This window comes from Taudactylus pleione, unplaced genomic scaffold (assembly GCF_031769625.1).
Source record: "Taudactylus pleione unplaced genomic scaffold, aTauple2 ptg000053l, whole genome shotgun sequence".
NCBI lineage: Eukaryota > Metazoa > Chordata > Amphibia > Anura > Myobatrachidae > Taudactylus > Taudactylus pleione.
In genome coordinates this window covers 14,406,908-14,421,112 of record NW_028284455.1, presented here as the reverse complement: position 1 = coordinate 14,421,112, position 14,205 = coordinate 14,406,908, and the positions used below count along the sequence as shown (strand labels likewise).

Below are 14,205 nucleotides of genomic sequence, written 5' to 3'. Positions count from 1 at the left end.
GAAACAGTAAATATCTACGGTCTACCCGGTTGAAACTAGGTACATCAGCTAGTACTGCATAATGACCATATTGGTGTTTTATGAACTCTTTGATTGTTGTTTTATAGCTCCTGTTTTAGACTATTCCTTTGCTAGCTGATTCATTGCTTAAATCCTAGGTGAAATAAAAGACCGAAACTATGACTGGTCAAATATAAAAAAGGACAGAAGGTTTGGAATAGAAACACCTCACTTCAATGATGGCAGAAATGTTGAACGCACCATAAGATGTCTTCATGAAACTAAAATGTAGGTTTCTTCATTATCGTTAAATGGATTAAATCGAAGTCAAAGAATTGGGGTTTATGATTCATTACAGATCGCTATTGCGATCGCAGCTGCAATTACACACGCAGGTCTGCTGCGAAAATATGCTAATGAATTCTATCGCAATACCGTCGCACTGCCAGCATAGAGACGCCCACTACCGCTATCTCACATCCGTAATACCTTGCAGTCCTGCTTATACATCAGGAACATCGAGTAACATCGGCCCCTCACGCATAATTACAGCAGGTCTGACCTTACTCAGAAATTGCTAACCTAGTTACACACAGTACTCAAGCAGCGTATGCAATCGCAGTGGCAAATTTATGCACGCCCATGCCACGGCGTTCAAACGGCAAGGAACACCTGCCTTTCTCCTTCCACTCTCCTGTCACCACCCCAAAACGCTGACTATCTGTCAATCACTCTGCGGTGGCTTTCTGTGGTCTGCGTGATCGCAATGCAACCGCAATGCTGCCATCGCGCACACGCACTGCAATGCATACGCATGCGCAGTACGCGATAATCGGCTGACTGCATACACTGTTGTAGTTGTGATCCGTGCTGAATCAGGCCCAATGTACGTTATTATTGTTTTAGAAATATATTTTGTAACAGATTTTAAAATGAAGCTCACAGACTACCAAACTGCAAAATGACTAAGGCACAGTGCGAACCATTCTTTGTAGGTTCCATGTGCTCTAAGATATACAAGTGCACCTAGATTTCTGTAAAAACACACACATTAGGTTTACAGACCAAAATAGCGACGGTTGCGGATGGGCTTATCAGGACCGTAACTAGACATTTTGGTGCCCTGTGCCAGAAAGACCGTTGGTGCCCCCCCCCCACATTTTGTAAACAGGAACAGCGTGCGTTGGAGGTGCGCAGCCGGGAAAAGGGTGTGTTTTCATAGGGAAAGGCGTGGCCACACTATAGTACCCCCTATTCACATTACGAGACACAGTAGTGCCTCTTATTCACATTACACTACATAGCAGTGTCCAGGGGCGTCGGAACAATTTTATGTCGAAGGGCAACATAAAATCATTCCTCCCCTTACCACGCCCCTCCAACATAAACCCCGCCGTGTCCATGGAACTGCACTTCCTCCCTCACGCGACGTTCGGGTCAGGACTGGAGAACAACGGCCACAAACGGTCGGGCTTTGCTCCTCTGCACCACACAGAGGAGGAGGAGGTGTAACTTACACATTACACCTCCTCCTCCTTACAGTGCAGGGGCTGTGCAGCCTTTTGCTGTAAAGCACAGCCCCTGACCATCCGCGGCAACTTTCAAATGTGGGTGGGGGGAGAGATGCCCCCTTGCCCCCCCCCCCCCTGTTCCGAGGCCTATGATAGTATTCCTAATACATGTTTGCTACACAGCAGTAATGCCCCCTACAGAAAACCCCACACAGTAGTAATGCCCATTACACAGTATGACCACATTGTAGTAATGCCCCTTACAGATTACGCCACACAGTAGTAATGCCCATTACACCAAATGACCACAGAGTAGTAATGCCCCTTACAGATTATGCCACACAGTAGTAATGCCCCTTACATTATGCCCACAGTAGTAATGCCCCTTACATTATACCAACAGTAATAATGCTCCTTACACATTATGCCATCAGTAGTAATGCTCCTTACACATTATGCCATCAGTAGTAATGCTCCTTACACATTATGCCACTAATAGTAATGCTCCATACACATTATGCCACACAGTACAAATCCCGCCCCTTACTCATTATGCCACAATGTGCAAATATCCCCCTTACACATTATGCCACACAGTACAAATCCCCCCTCCCCCGGGTCTTTCTCCTAAATACATCACACTTACTTACCTGTATTATAAATCGCTTCACTATGGGAGCCGGTGGGAAGCCGCAGTCTCTGTATCCGGCACTGGCAGTTGCAGGCTTGCAGCCCAGTGCTAGAGGAAAGGCTCCTCGGTCGCGCAGGTCACTGTGGGACTGGGTTGGGTCTCTCCCAGTCCCTCCCTGAAGACACTAGCACTACAGCAGATGGGGAGGGGGCGGACCACAGGGACGGCTGCTGCAGCGCAGCCCAGATAAGGAGCCGGGCACACCGCTACTATTCTACATTGTAGCAGGCGTTACAATACAGGTAGTGGCCGTGATCGTGGGTGGAGGTGGTGGGTTCCAGCCACAGTGCGTGTGCGCTCTGCGCGGACACACTGGCCGCCCCACCCTAGTTACGGCCCTGGGGCTTAAGCTGCGTACACACCTATAGATATATCTGTCCAATCCGTCTGGTGGGATGGAAAATCTGGTAATGTATTTGAGCAAACACTGGAAAACGGACCAGATTTTCCTTCCCACCAGACAGATTGAACAGATATATCTGTAGGTGTGTACACACCTTTATAGCCAATTGCAACTTGTAACCAACATCAGCTCTGAGCTGGAGGAGACTGGGCAATCTTCTATACTTTTAACGCACACATTTTCCTTCTTCCTGGTGCACTTCCTGAGGCATATGTCTAGGCACACTTTGCTCAAAGTAAGACAAAACCCAAAACCTATCAAAGTTCCAGATGTAATAATAGCAGTCCTGGTGTCCCCTAACTCTTATCCAGCCATAAATGAGACCAAGCTATGCAGTAATTTAGAAGAAAAAGAAAAATATTTAATTCAGTGGGCAATGGTTTCACTGCGATCGGACTGCGCAGACCCATTGCAGAGTGATTGACAGGAAGTGAGCGGTTGGCGGTGGTGATGAGGGGGTGGTCGGAGAAACACAGGTGTGCCAATGCATTTGAACGCCGTTACAGGGGAGTGCATAAATTAGCCACTACGATGGAATACGCAGCTTGGGCTTTCACTGCGTGCAATGAGGTTAGCAATTTCTGAGTAGGATCAGACCTTGTGCAGGTGTGCGTGAGGCTGTAATGGTACTCAATGTTACCGATGGTTTCTCAGACTTGCTAAGTATTACAGATGTATATAAGGTAAAGTGGGTGTCCTTATGTATGGCTGCGTTGCGATTGCAATCATTAGCATTTATTCGCAGTGAGACTGCATTTTGCGAGCCCCTCTGAATGAGGTCCCTAGATGCAGTTCTAGTCTACTGAGGTATATCTCAACAGCAGAAAGGATACATACTCTAGAAGTGCACAGGGCAGAACCCCTAAATCATTCTGAATCAGTGCACATAATTAGCAATAAATAATATGTAATGCACAGATATTCATGTTCATACACTACAAGCAGCACATCAGAGCATAATTCCAGTTACAGTGTTGGGTTTGATTAGGTCTCCTTGGACTTGAGAATAGGACAAACTGGACATGCTATGTGCACAGAAGGCTGGGTTGGCACTGCTATTAGGCAACTGCCTCGGGTGCCAGGACCTGGGAAGGGTGCCACTGATTACTCCTCAGCAGCAAGATTGTGCCACACAAACGATGAAGTCCCATAGCAGAATGAAATATGATTGACCCTGACACACTCTGCCTACTGCACATACCAATATCTACTACCCATCATCAAGTTTCCCTCCAGCCAACCGGCTCTGACTACAGTAGAATGCTGAAAGTGCTGTACAGTCTATCAGTACATCAGTACACAGGAACCCAAATACGAATGCAGTGGCAGACCAAGAGAAAAGCTTACCAACATCCGCCAATAGCCACCAACATGACAGGTTTGATATGACAGCAGATAAATGCTGTCATATCTGCCATGTTACTGTACCATGATTCTCACCAGTATGCCAATTTGTGCACATTGCTGAGTATTGACTTGTCCTTTTAATGTATTGTGTAGGTATACAGGCATTGTCTTTGAATAAATACATAATACAAAGACAAGTAACTCAACCAAATCATAAGAAAAATGTGTGTGTTGCTGGATGATTGTTATACGTTTTTGTTATTAATATTTTAATAAAGTCAAGCGTGTGAGCTGCTGGGGAGTTGGTTTGGGTGGGAAGAGGGGAGGTAGGCCTAGGATACAAAGAAACCTTGCACTGTCCCTGACAAAAGGATACTGTATATGGCTGTATGCAAGCCGGCAGATAAATGCATGGATGCATATTTGGAAGTTCATTTTTATTCTTCTGTTCTTACTAAAGCAATCATTGGTGGCCTATATAATTCCACACACATGGCAAGGTCAGGCAAGCAAGAGGAAATATTTAATTAAAATGTGTTCGCTTTAGCCTTTGTCATTATATCGCATTACATTGCTTTACCACTATGGTTTTAGTTTGCACAATATTATTATGTAAACAACAAAACTAAGCTTTTAATACTTTATTCAGCAAATATGCTAAAGAAGTGCATTATAACATTGTAATCATTTCTACTAGCAAGAATGAAAATAAATGTAAAAACAATTTTGCAGAAAAGAAGGCAGCAACATTGTATCAAAAAGGTTTGATGACTTCCATGAACGAACACATTATCAACTTGGGAAAGTTCTGCACCCGTAAGTACCGTACCATCAACATTTAGGGGTATACTTATTAAAGTGCGGGTTTTTGAAAGTGGAGATGTTGCCCATAGCAACCAATCAGATTCTAGCTATTATCAGTGATCGCGGTGAGTGACAAAATATGTGGGTCCTAGGGACCCTCCACTTTGGGGTCCTTCCTGACCATTTCTGGGTCCCATCATTATGCTTTAGAGCTCCCCATATAACTCTCAGACCTCCCCTAACCCCTTACAAATGATGCCACACAGCCATGCCCGGCCTTTACACATTATGCCGCACATTAATGCCCTTTACACATTATGCCACGCAGTAATGCCCAGTCTTTACACATTTTTGCCACACAGCCATGACCGGCCTTTACACATTATGCTGCACATTAATGCCCTTTAGTCCCCCTATGCATTGCCCCTAGTAGTCCTCCTATGCATTGCCTCTAGTAGTAGTCCCCCTACGCATTGCCCCCAGTAGTTGACCCCCTATGCATTGCCACTAGTAGTAATCCCCCTATGCTTTACCTCTAGTAGTAATCCCCCTATGCATTACCCCTAGTAGTCCCTCTATGCAGTAACCCCAGTAGTAATCCCCCCTATGCAGTGCCCCCAGTAGTAACCCCCCTATGCAGTGCCCCCAGTAATTGACCCCCTATGCATTGCCCCCAGTATTGGCCCACCTGTTTGCCTTTTAGTGACCTGGGCCTAATGCCCAGGTCACTCACACCTATTTGTGGGGGCAGATACCTTCAATTGGGCGTAATGCCTCCTATGTGGCCCGGGCCTTGTGCCCACCTATATACCCACAGGCCTATTGCCTGCGTTTATCCCACGGGCCTAGTGCCCGCCAACCCTGGTGGTCTAGGGAGGGGTTAAATAACGTTGGCCCAAGGCCGCCTACCAGTATGGTGGAAGAGGCTGTGGGGGGGAGCTTTGTTAGCTCTTTTTCTTTCCACCTCCACAGTCCTCTCTGGTCCTCAACTTCATTCTTCTGCCACTGGCCCGTCCTGGCCAGCGACGCCACCTCTTCCTGTCTTCCTCCTTGATCACGCCGTCTTTTGGCCTCTTGCGCGGCCACCGGAACTGTTGCCGCGACGCTCTACTCTTCAGGAGGTCTTCACTCCTCCGCTCCGCCGCCGGTACTGAAGTTTCCCGCTCAGCGACATCTAATTCAAGACGCCGCAAGTGGGCGGGGCTATCACATGGCGTGCAGTGATTGGCTTGTCGCGTCTGCCTCCTATTGGCTGCTGGACTGCGAGCAGTGTTTGCCTCACGGCCAGTGCCAGACAACCGCCGGCGCTATTTGCGCCCGGAGCCAAGCTTCTCCAGCCGCCACTTTACCGCCGACGCTGGTGGAAGGGACCAGGTAGTACCTTCACCAGGTACCCGCCGCGGTGGCTTACCCGGCGCTGGGAACAAACACACTGTCCCAGCGCCAGCCACGGATGCTGTGCCGATGCTGGGATCAGACACTTGATCCCAGCGCGGCTTTCCACAGTAGCAGCCAAAGAGAGTCTATCTGACTCTCATTGGCTGCTATAACAGACAGCGTTGTGTCTTTCTCTGGGGGACGCGCTGTGCTGCAGCCAGCTGTCGGGGATTGGCCACAGCACAGCGCACCCCCGGGGTCCCGGCTACTTTATAAAAGTGAGCCCCCAGTGCCCAATATCGGGTAAAATACGCGCTATAGCGCATAATTGCGAACACTGTATTATGTCCTAGAAGGTGCTATCAAATTTTAAGTAGAATCTCATTGGTTGCTATGGGCAATATCTCCACTTCTTAAAACCAACACTTTAGTAAATATACCCCTCAGTATCATTCTACACAGGATATTTATATAAACATTAACGGACTTCATGGAGTCTCTCAGCCTAAGCTTACAAAAAGGAAACACAAAAAAATACTATGATCTGAAATCCTTCTTGCCAACTGAAGCTGGGTACACACAATATGATGGTGCGACCCAGCGATGCAGTGACCAATGTAACGATATATTGCTCGCTCCGTACACACTACACAATCCAGCGTACGATGGAGTGATGTATCAAATCATGCTACATGTAACTACACCGCATCATTCATTGCAGCGTTCCATCTGCTGAATAGGACAGCAGATGGGCTGGGTTGGGTATGAAATCCCTGCTGTTGGGATGCCGCTAGTCAGAATACCGACAGCCGCATCCCAACAGGCAGAATCCCGGCACGCATTGGAGTGAATGGTAAGTATGTTCCCTACCCTAACCCACTCTTCTCGGTTCCTAACCCTAGTGCCTAAACCTAAGCTCCCCATCCCCACACCCTAACCCTCCCTCCCCGTTCTCTAACCCTAACCCTGCTAGGTAGTGTTATCTTCCCCGTGCACCCCGATACTTACCTTCGGGATGATGTTGAATGATGCTGACTACATCCGGATGGGCTGATGCGATGAACAACTGAGGGGATGATGGATTGTGTGTACATACTACATGATGTGTATGATATACCATTCCGAGCCGCGTCAGGACTATATATACATCGTATATTCTGTACCCAGCTTAAAGGTGTGATTCTGGGTCAGACACAGACGCTGCAGGAGCTGGGTCTTTATTTATGCCCTTCCTTGGTGTGCATGTGAATGTGCAAGGACTGAGGCACCCACTGCCAGCATATTTAGATACACCATCATTGGCACCATTGAAACTTGAGAAGCAACATCTCCATGTTGCCTTTTTAGCCACCCCCCTGTTACCACCCAGTCACTGTCCAGGTATGTCCCTTACATATCTGCTACCGTGTGTTTACATTTGATCTGTGACTCTGTACAAACAAAATAGGGATGCATGTGTAGTGCAATGGGATGCATGGTCAGAAGAGAAAACACCTGCCATTTGTGTGAATATTGGTGTAGCGTGTGACTCTGAACCAGGCCCTTAATGCTCATGTCAACCAGAATATCTACTTTAAGGAAATTACAGCCTCTGATTCCCATCTGACATGTTCCTTGTGTGAGAAAATGAGTCATAGTTTTCATAGTTAATTGCTAACTTCACATGATAGCTACTACATTTTATTGGATTAATATCTAATACTTACAATAAGACGTCTGCCTGAAATCACCATTCGTAAGCTCAGAAAGGAGTTCCCGGAACTTTTCAATTCACTGCACTGTTAAGTTCAACTAGAGGATCTCTGCTTGCACCCTCCTGAGGTGAGAGCAAAAATCCGACTTACTGTAAGTGCTGCCCACGATGCTGTTCTCCTACGTGGCGATCACTTTAGTCTAGGAATGCCGGTTACCACAACAAAATACCCAGCTTAAGGCATGGTAATCTGCATTCTCCTACTTAAGTGGTTCTAGCTGGACTTAACAGCGCGGTGAATTGAATAGCTCTGGGAACTCCTTCTCAGGGCTATTCAGCATTGCACTAAATTGAATCAACTACATTAATTCTATGTTTAAAGATGTTGCTAAATAAGTTATTCGCAACCTATCTTTGAAATGGCAGTACATACAGTAAGTTCTCACTGATCCTTTCTTGTACATCAGACCTCTGTCAGGAGCTAGTTAATTGCTCCTTTGTTGCTCCTTGCTTCCTCACAGCAATTGCACATTGTTTGTGTAGCTCTACCTCATCAATGAGTACTCATAACGATATTCTCAACAGAGCATGCTCAGTACATTATGTACATTATGAATCAAGGTGGGATTAATGCAAATGTACCGCCTTTTTGCTGCACCTTCCCAGGAGGGGACCTGGCTGCTGTCATCATTAGGGGGCGGGGCCAGACTATAGCTACCATTAGGGCCTGAGATTCCCCATCCCTGCTCTAGAAGATAATAGCTAGAATCTCATTGGTTGCTATGGGCAGCATCTTCACTTCTAAAAACTCTCACTTTAGTAAATTTACCCCTAAGAGTGGCCCGTATTGTGCTAAAGCTTAAGTAGAAAAGTATAACATGTTATATAACAAAATATGTTTTGCTTCGTTCTGATATTGAACAAAAACAAATGCATCTCAAGAAATTGTAGATTATTTTTTATTTACGTGATCGTGATATATTTTATTGCTGGTTTTACTACTGCACCCTGCACATCCGAATCTGACAGTTAAATCACTTGTATATTCACTTATGGTTTCCCTTTAAACAATGTGATGAATAAAGCTGGGTACACACTAGCCAATATGTTGCCCGATCCTGCGTATCGGGCCGACATATTGTCTAGTGTGTACCAATTATGCAAACTCCCGTGGGTCGTTCATTGTGGTCGTTCCTTTGGCCTGCATGCACGGCCGATGCAGCGACGCAGCTGCCTGCACCGGAACCATTGACCAATGGTGCCGGTGAACGATATATTAGGCAATGGTTCACCGGATCGTGCAGTGTGTACGCTCGCCCGATATATCGTTTATCGGCACCATCGGGCGTCACATTGGCAGGTCACTAAGTGTGTACCCAGCTTAAGACAGACTCTAACAATATTACATAATTTGAAAAGTAGTACAGGTTCAGTCTCCCATATCCAAAATGCTTGGGACCAGATGTATTTTGGATATCGGAATATTCCATATTTTGGAATATTTGCATGCCATATTGACATATCTTGGGAATAGTACCCAAATCTAAACACAGAATGCATTTATACAGTATATACACCTTATACAACACTGCCTGCAGGTAATATTATACTATATTTTCAATCATTTTGTGGCTCAAACAAAGTTTGTGTGCATACATGAAATTAATTTATGTTTTATATACACCTTATACACAAAGCCTGCAGGCAATTTTATACAATATTTTTAATACTTTTGTGCCTTAAACAAAGTTTGTGTACATTAAACCATCAAAAAGCAAAAGTTTCACCATCTCAGTCATGCTAACGAAATTCCGTATTTCGGAATATTCCGTATTTCGGAATATTTGGATATTGGAGACTCAACCTGTAATCTATTTATCAAGCCCCATTTTTCTTAAAATAATGTGGAAATCAGTTAATTCTTCATACACATTTTATGACATTCTAAATTCTTAGATAAAGATGATCACTTTATTTCTGAATATTAAGCGATATTTGACACTCTTCACCTTTTGGAAACATATTGATATAATGCTGTTTTTTAAAGTTGTTTAAACACTAATTTTATGATTGATCTCTCATAGGATTGCAGATACTCTGAAAGCTCCACCTGATCATTGATGTGGAAATTATCTCCAGCTTGAAACATATATTAAAATATGGTAATGGTGTAAATTAAATATACATTATTTTTCTATGGGGGCTGCTAAAATGCAGAATGCACCATTCCAGAGCTTGGTATTCACCATTGTAGGCAATGGGTTACATTCTGCAAAACATTCTGGCAGAGGGATTCAAAGGCGACAACATCTTATCAGTAGGGTTAAACTAACCTGTCCCACGCTGGTCTAAACCCAGCTGACATTTATTGGGAGATCCTATAGTTGATATAGGTGGCAGCTGTGTGTGATGGAGGCTAGTCCAAATGGTACATATTAACCGGGTTTTAGGTTTATTCACCAGGCATAACAGGTTTGCAAGATGACAGAGGGTTGATGTTAAATGTTTGTATAACAGGTAGATAGCGTATGCACCAGATTTAGCCAGGAACATATAGGGGAGCGTCGGTAGTGTGCAACATGTGGGAGCGCACACTTGTATCTGTTCATACAGTGGTGTCAGTAGAGTATGTACACTGGCTCTGTATATATAGTGGTGTTACGGTGGTGGTGCAGTGGAACTGTCTGGGGTCACTGGCCTTTGCAACTCTGTCTCAATTGGAATATTGCTGGAGACTCTCAGGGACATGTCCTCCTAGGATGGAGCTGAACATATATCAACATGCTGTGCATGTGCTGTAGTGCACGAGGTCGGAGGTTGCTCCTTCAGCCTTTCAGGGTCCTAACACCAGATGGAGAGAGAGCACAGGGTGATCTCTCCTAACACCCCCCTCACTCAAGGAAGTCTCTTATTAGACTTACAATAAAAGACATCCTGCATTTTGGATGCTTCAAATGTAACCAAAAAGAGGTTATAAACAAACATAATACAGATCTCCCCGTAGGGGTGTGGTATAAGAGATATACAATAATTAGATAGACACCAGATGTTAGACAGTCAATAGTTAGACAGGGAAAATGTTTGACACAGACAAAAGTCAGACACACTAAAGTTAGACATGTAAAAAGTTTGACAGGTACAAAAGGTCGACAGGGTCAAAAGTTCGACATGAAAATAATCAATACACAAGTGGTCGACAAATTTTTTTTTTGTTTTGTTAGCCCTAATCCTAACCCTCCCTCCTGGTGCCTAACCCTAAACCTCCCCTTGGTGCATAACCCTAAACCTCCCTCCTGGGGCCTAACCCTAACCATCTGGGTAAGTGCCTAACTGTGGGGGTAAGTGCCTAACCCTAAACCTCCAGTAAGTGCCTAACCCTAAAACCTAACCCTAATCCTAAAAAAAAAGAAAAAACAAATGTGTCGGCCATTATTGTGTCGATAATTTTCATGTCAAACTTTTGACCCTGTCGATATTTTGTACCTGTCGAACTTTTTACATGTATAACTTTAGTGTGTCTGACTTTTTTCCGCGTCAAACTTTTATCCTTCTCTAACTATTGACTGTCTAACATCTGGTGTCTATCTAGACATTGTCTAACTAATTACTGTCTATCTATAGTCGTAGTCAACACCTGATTTCTTGGTGTCATCCTAGGCAGCAAGTAGGGCTTTGTAATGAGCAAGACTTCCATCAATGTTTAGTTTCTTACAGGACCCACTTATTTTTGACTGTATTACAGTTGCTCGGCCACAATGGTCCACATGTCATTGTAGTTCAAGACTGTTATTTCTTTGTCTGTGGATGATTTCCACTCTTGCCAGTCGCAGCTTGGCTTTGCTTTATGTATAGTTTGAGGTACACAGCAAACGAAGTTTATCAAATTCCTTGCTTTATCTTTTAGGTGATCTAACTTTGTTGCTCATCGTAGAGCTTCTACTCTGTGGTTGATCACTTGTATCTGTAGTCTCAATTTCTGACATGCTGCCAGCTGTTACATCACAAGTCCTTATGGTATTGCAACATTTAGCTTGCTTTTGGTTGAAGCTGCCTCATGAAAGGCTAGGGGCAAAATTTACTAAGTGGCAGGGGGTGGTTTGGTGGCGGTTTTGCTATCCGCAGATTTACTGTGGCCACAACCACTGCAAAACCGCCACAAAACCACCATCAAAACACATTTTAGAGTAGAAGAGGGCTAGGGCTAAAATTACTAGTCAGCGGTTTTGGTGTCATTAAGAAACTGCCATCAAACCGCAACTAAACCGCCGCGGTTTAGAGCCCGCCACTTAGTAAATTTTGCCCTATGTCTCTTCACATCATGAACTTTTTATTAGCAATATCCCACAATCTGTATTTTGCTTTGTTTACAAAATCCAAGCATAACACATTACAGAAGTGATAAAAATAGGTTTGGATGCTTGGCGCTACTATCCTTATGTGGACTTATAAATTAACCGAAAGAAGGTGCAGCCTGGAATAGTCGGAACTTTCAACAGAGTTCCGGATAAAGATAGTTTTTTGTATAGAAGTATTCCGGCGCTCCCAAGGATCAGTGTTATTTTGGGGAAAAAAAGAGAATGAAAAAAAATATAGTGTAAATCTGTGATAAAAACCAAAAAATAAAGTATATAGACATATACTCACCCTTTATAGGTGAGATCAGTACAATGGACACAAATCAACACCGTGGTACTACGGTGGTTGCAATAGCAACGATGAATCGATCTGGATGGGTCTCAAATCCTGACAGTAGTCGTTATGTAAAGAAAATAAAACATGCCTCCATAGTGCAAAACGGTTGTCATCAAGTCAGAATTATAGTAAATAATATCCTGCTCACCTTCTTCCAATTGCATAAGCGCCTTAGACATTCATTTTAAATCCCGTTGTCTGTCGGTAATGAAAAAATATATGTCTCTTAAAAATAATTTTATTTAACTTCCATTAAAATAATTTCATAGATGGCCATACAAAAAAAGAAAGTCAATAAAAATATAATATAATTATAAAATAACCATAAATAGTGCCAAACCATAATGTAAAAAATGTGAAGAAGGCACCAATAGCAGCAACGCGTTTCACAGACCCCATGTCTGCTTCCTCAGGCTGACCTGATTTTTATCACAGATTTACACTATATTTTTTTCCATTCTCTTATTTCCCAAAATAACACTGATCCTTGGGAGCGCCGGAATACTTCTATACAAAAAACATTACAGAACTGACTACATACATCTAGCCTCCTTGCGCGTTAAACAACCCTTCTAGTCATGCCATGCCATGGTGTGACTCGGTAGCGCAGAGGGTCATTTCGTTCAACTTTTTCCCCTTAAAATTAATCTTATTTGCAAAGTGTCGTGAATAGGACGCACAAGCAGCTTCTGCTGATTAAATGCTACATTACAGTGTCACAGCCGCTGACACTGTAATGTAGCATTTCGCATGCAGATGCAGTCTCACACAGAATAAATATATATACTATATATATATATATATATATATATATATGTATAATTGTAATCAGCAGAAGCTTCTTGTCTATCCTATTCTGATCGCTGTGCGAATAAGATGGAATTTAAGGAAATAGTTATACAAAAAAACTCTGCACTTCTGAGTCGAATAGGCGTTCACGCGTTATGTGTAATGTAACTTGGACACATCTGTATATACACTTGGGGTCTAACTTGCATCCTCTTACTTTAGGGATATGAGCTTGTGCTTTATTTCTAAATACATGGAGATGATTAACACTTGGCTTTTTACTGGACCACACCTCCAATGGAGTTTTATTTTTGACTTGAAGTAAGGACTGCTTCTGCCCAGAATCTTTTATCCAAACCTACATCACTTAAGATAGTTTGTGCTCTCTCAATGATTTGTCCCATTTGCCTTCTCACTCACGCCATTTTGCTCAGGTGTGTAGACAACTGTCAATTGATGTTGGATGCCATTCCTCTGTAGAAAAGTAACAATATCTCTGCTGTCATATTATCCACTGTTATCAGACTTTTATTCAAGGGCCTGCGGATTCTACTAGGCTCTTGTATTCTTTAACTTTACTGGTAAATGTACTTTTAGTTTTAAGAAATATATATATGTGTCATCCTTGTAGCATTATCTATCAGTGTCATGAAATAACAGTTCTCACTCATTGACTCCACCTCCATTAGTCCACACTCGTACGTGTGCACTATTATAGTTCCAATGGGGCTTTAGCTCTGGACTTTGGAAAGGGGCAATGTGTTTGCTTAGGCTTCACCCAACTTTCACACCCTGGTCTTACCTTGTTGTTCACTGACATCCCTGACTCCATGCTTTCTAGAAGCTTTTGTACATTGTCATATCCTATGTGACTCAGGGCCTGATTCAGATTTGGGAA

At 43.6% G+C, this 14,205-nt stretch overlaps 1 protein-coding gene across 2 annotated transcripts in view; it reads left to right on the top strand.

Annotated features, from left to right (window-relative positions):
- Positions 1–10,032, top strand: part of EFHB (EF-hand domain family member B) — a 58,516-nt gene extending 48,484 nt beyond the window's left edge. For both annotated transcript variants that reach the window (XM_088462725.1, XM_088462724.1), the window contains exons 6-8: positions 159–288; positions 4,685–4,768; positions 9,911–10,032. In XM_088462725.1, coding sequence (XP_088318851.1) covers positions 159–288; positions 4,685–4,768; positions 9,911–9,947 — 251 coding nt within the window. In that variant the 3' untranslated portion in view covers positions 9,948–10,032. The remainder of the gene's footprint in view (positions 1–158; positions 289–4,684; positions 4,769–9,910) is intronic.
- Positions 10,033–14,205: the final 4,173 nt, after the last annotated feature.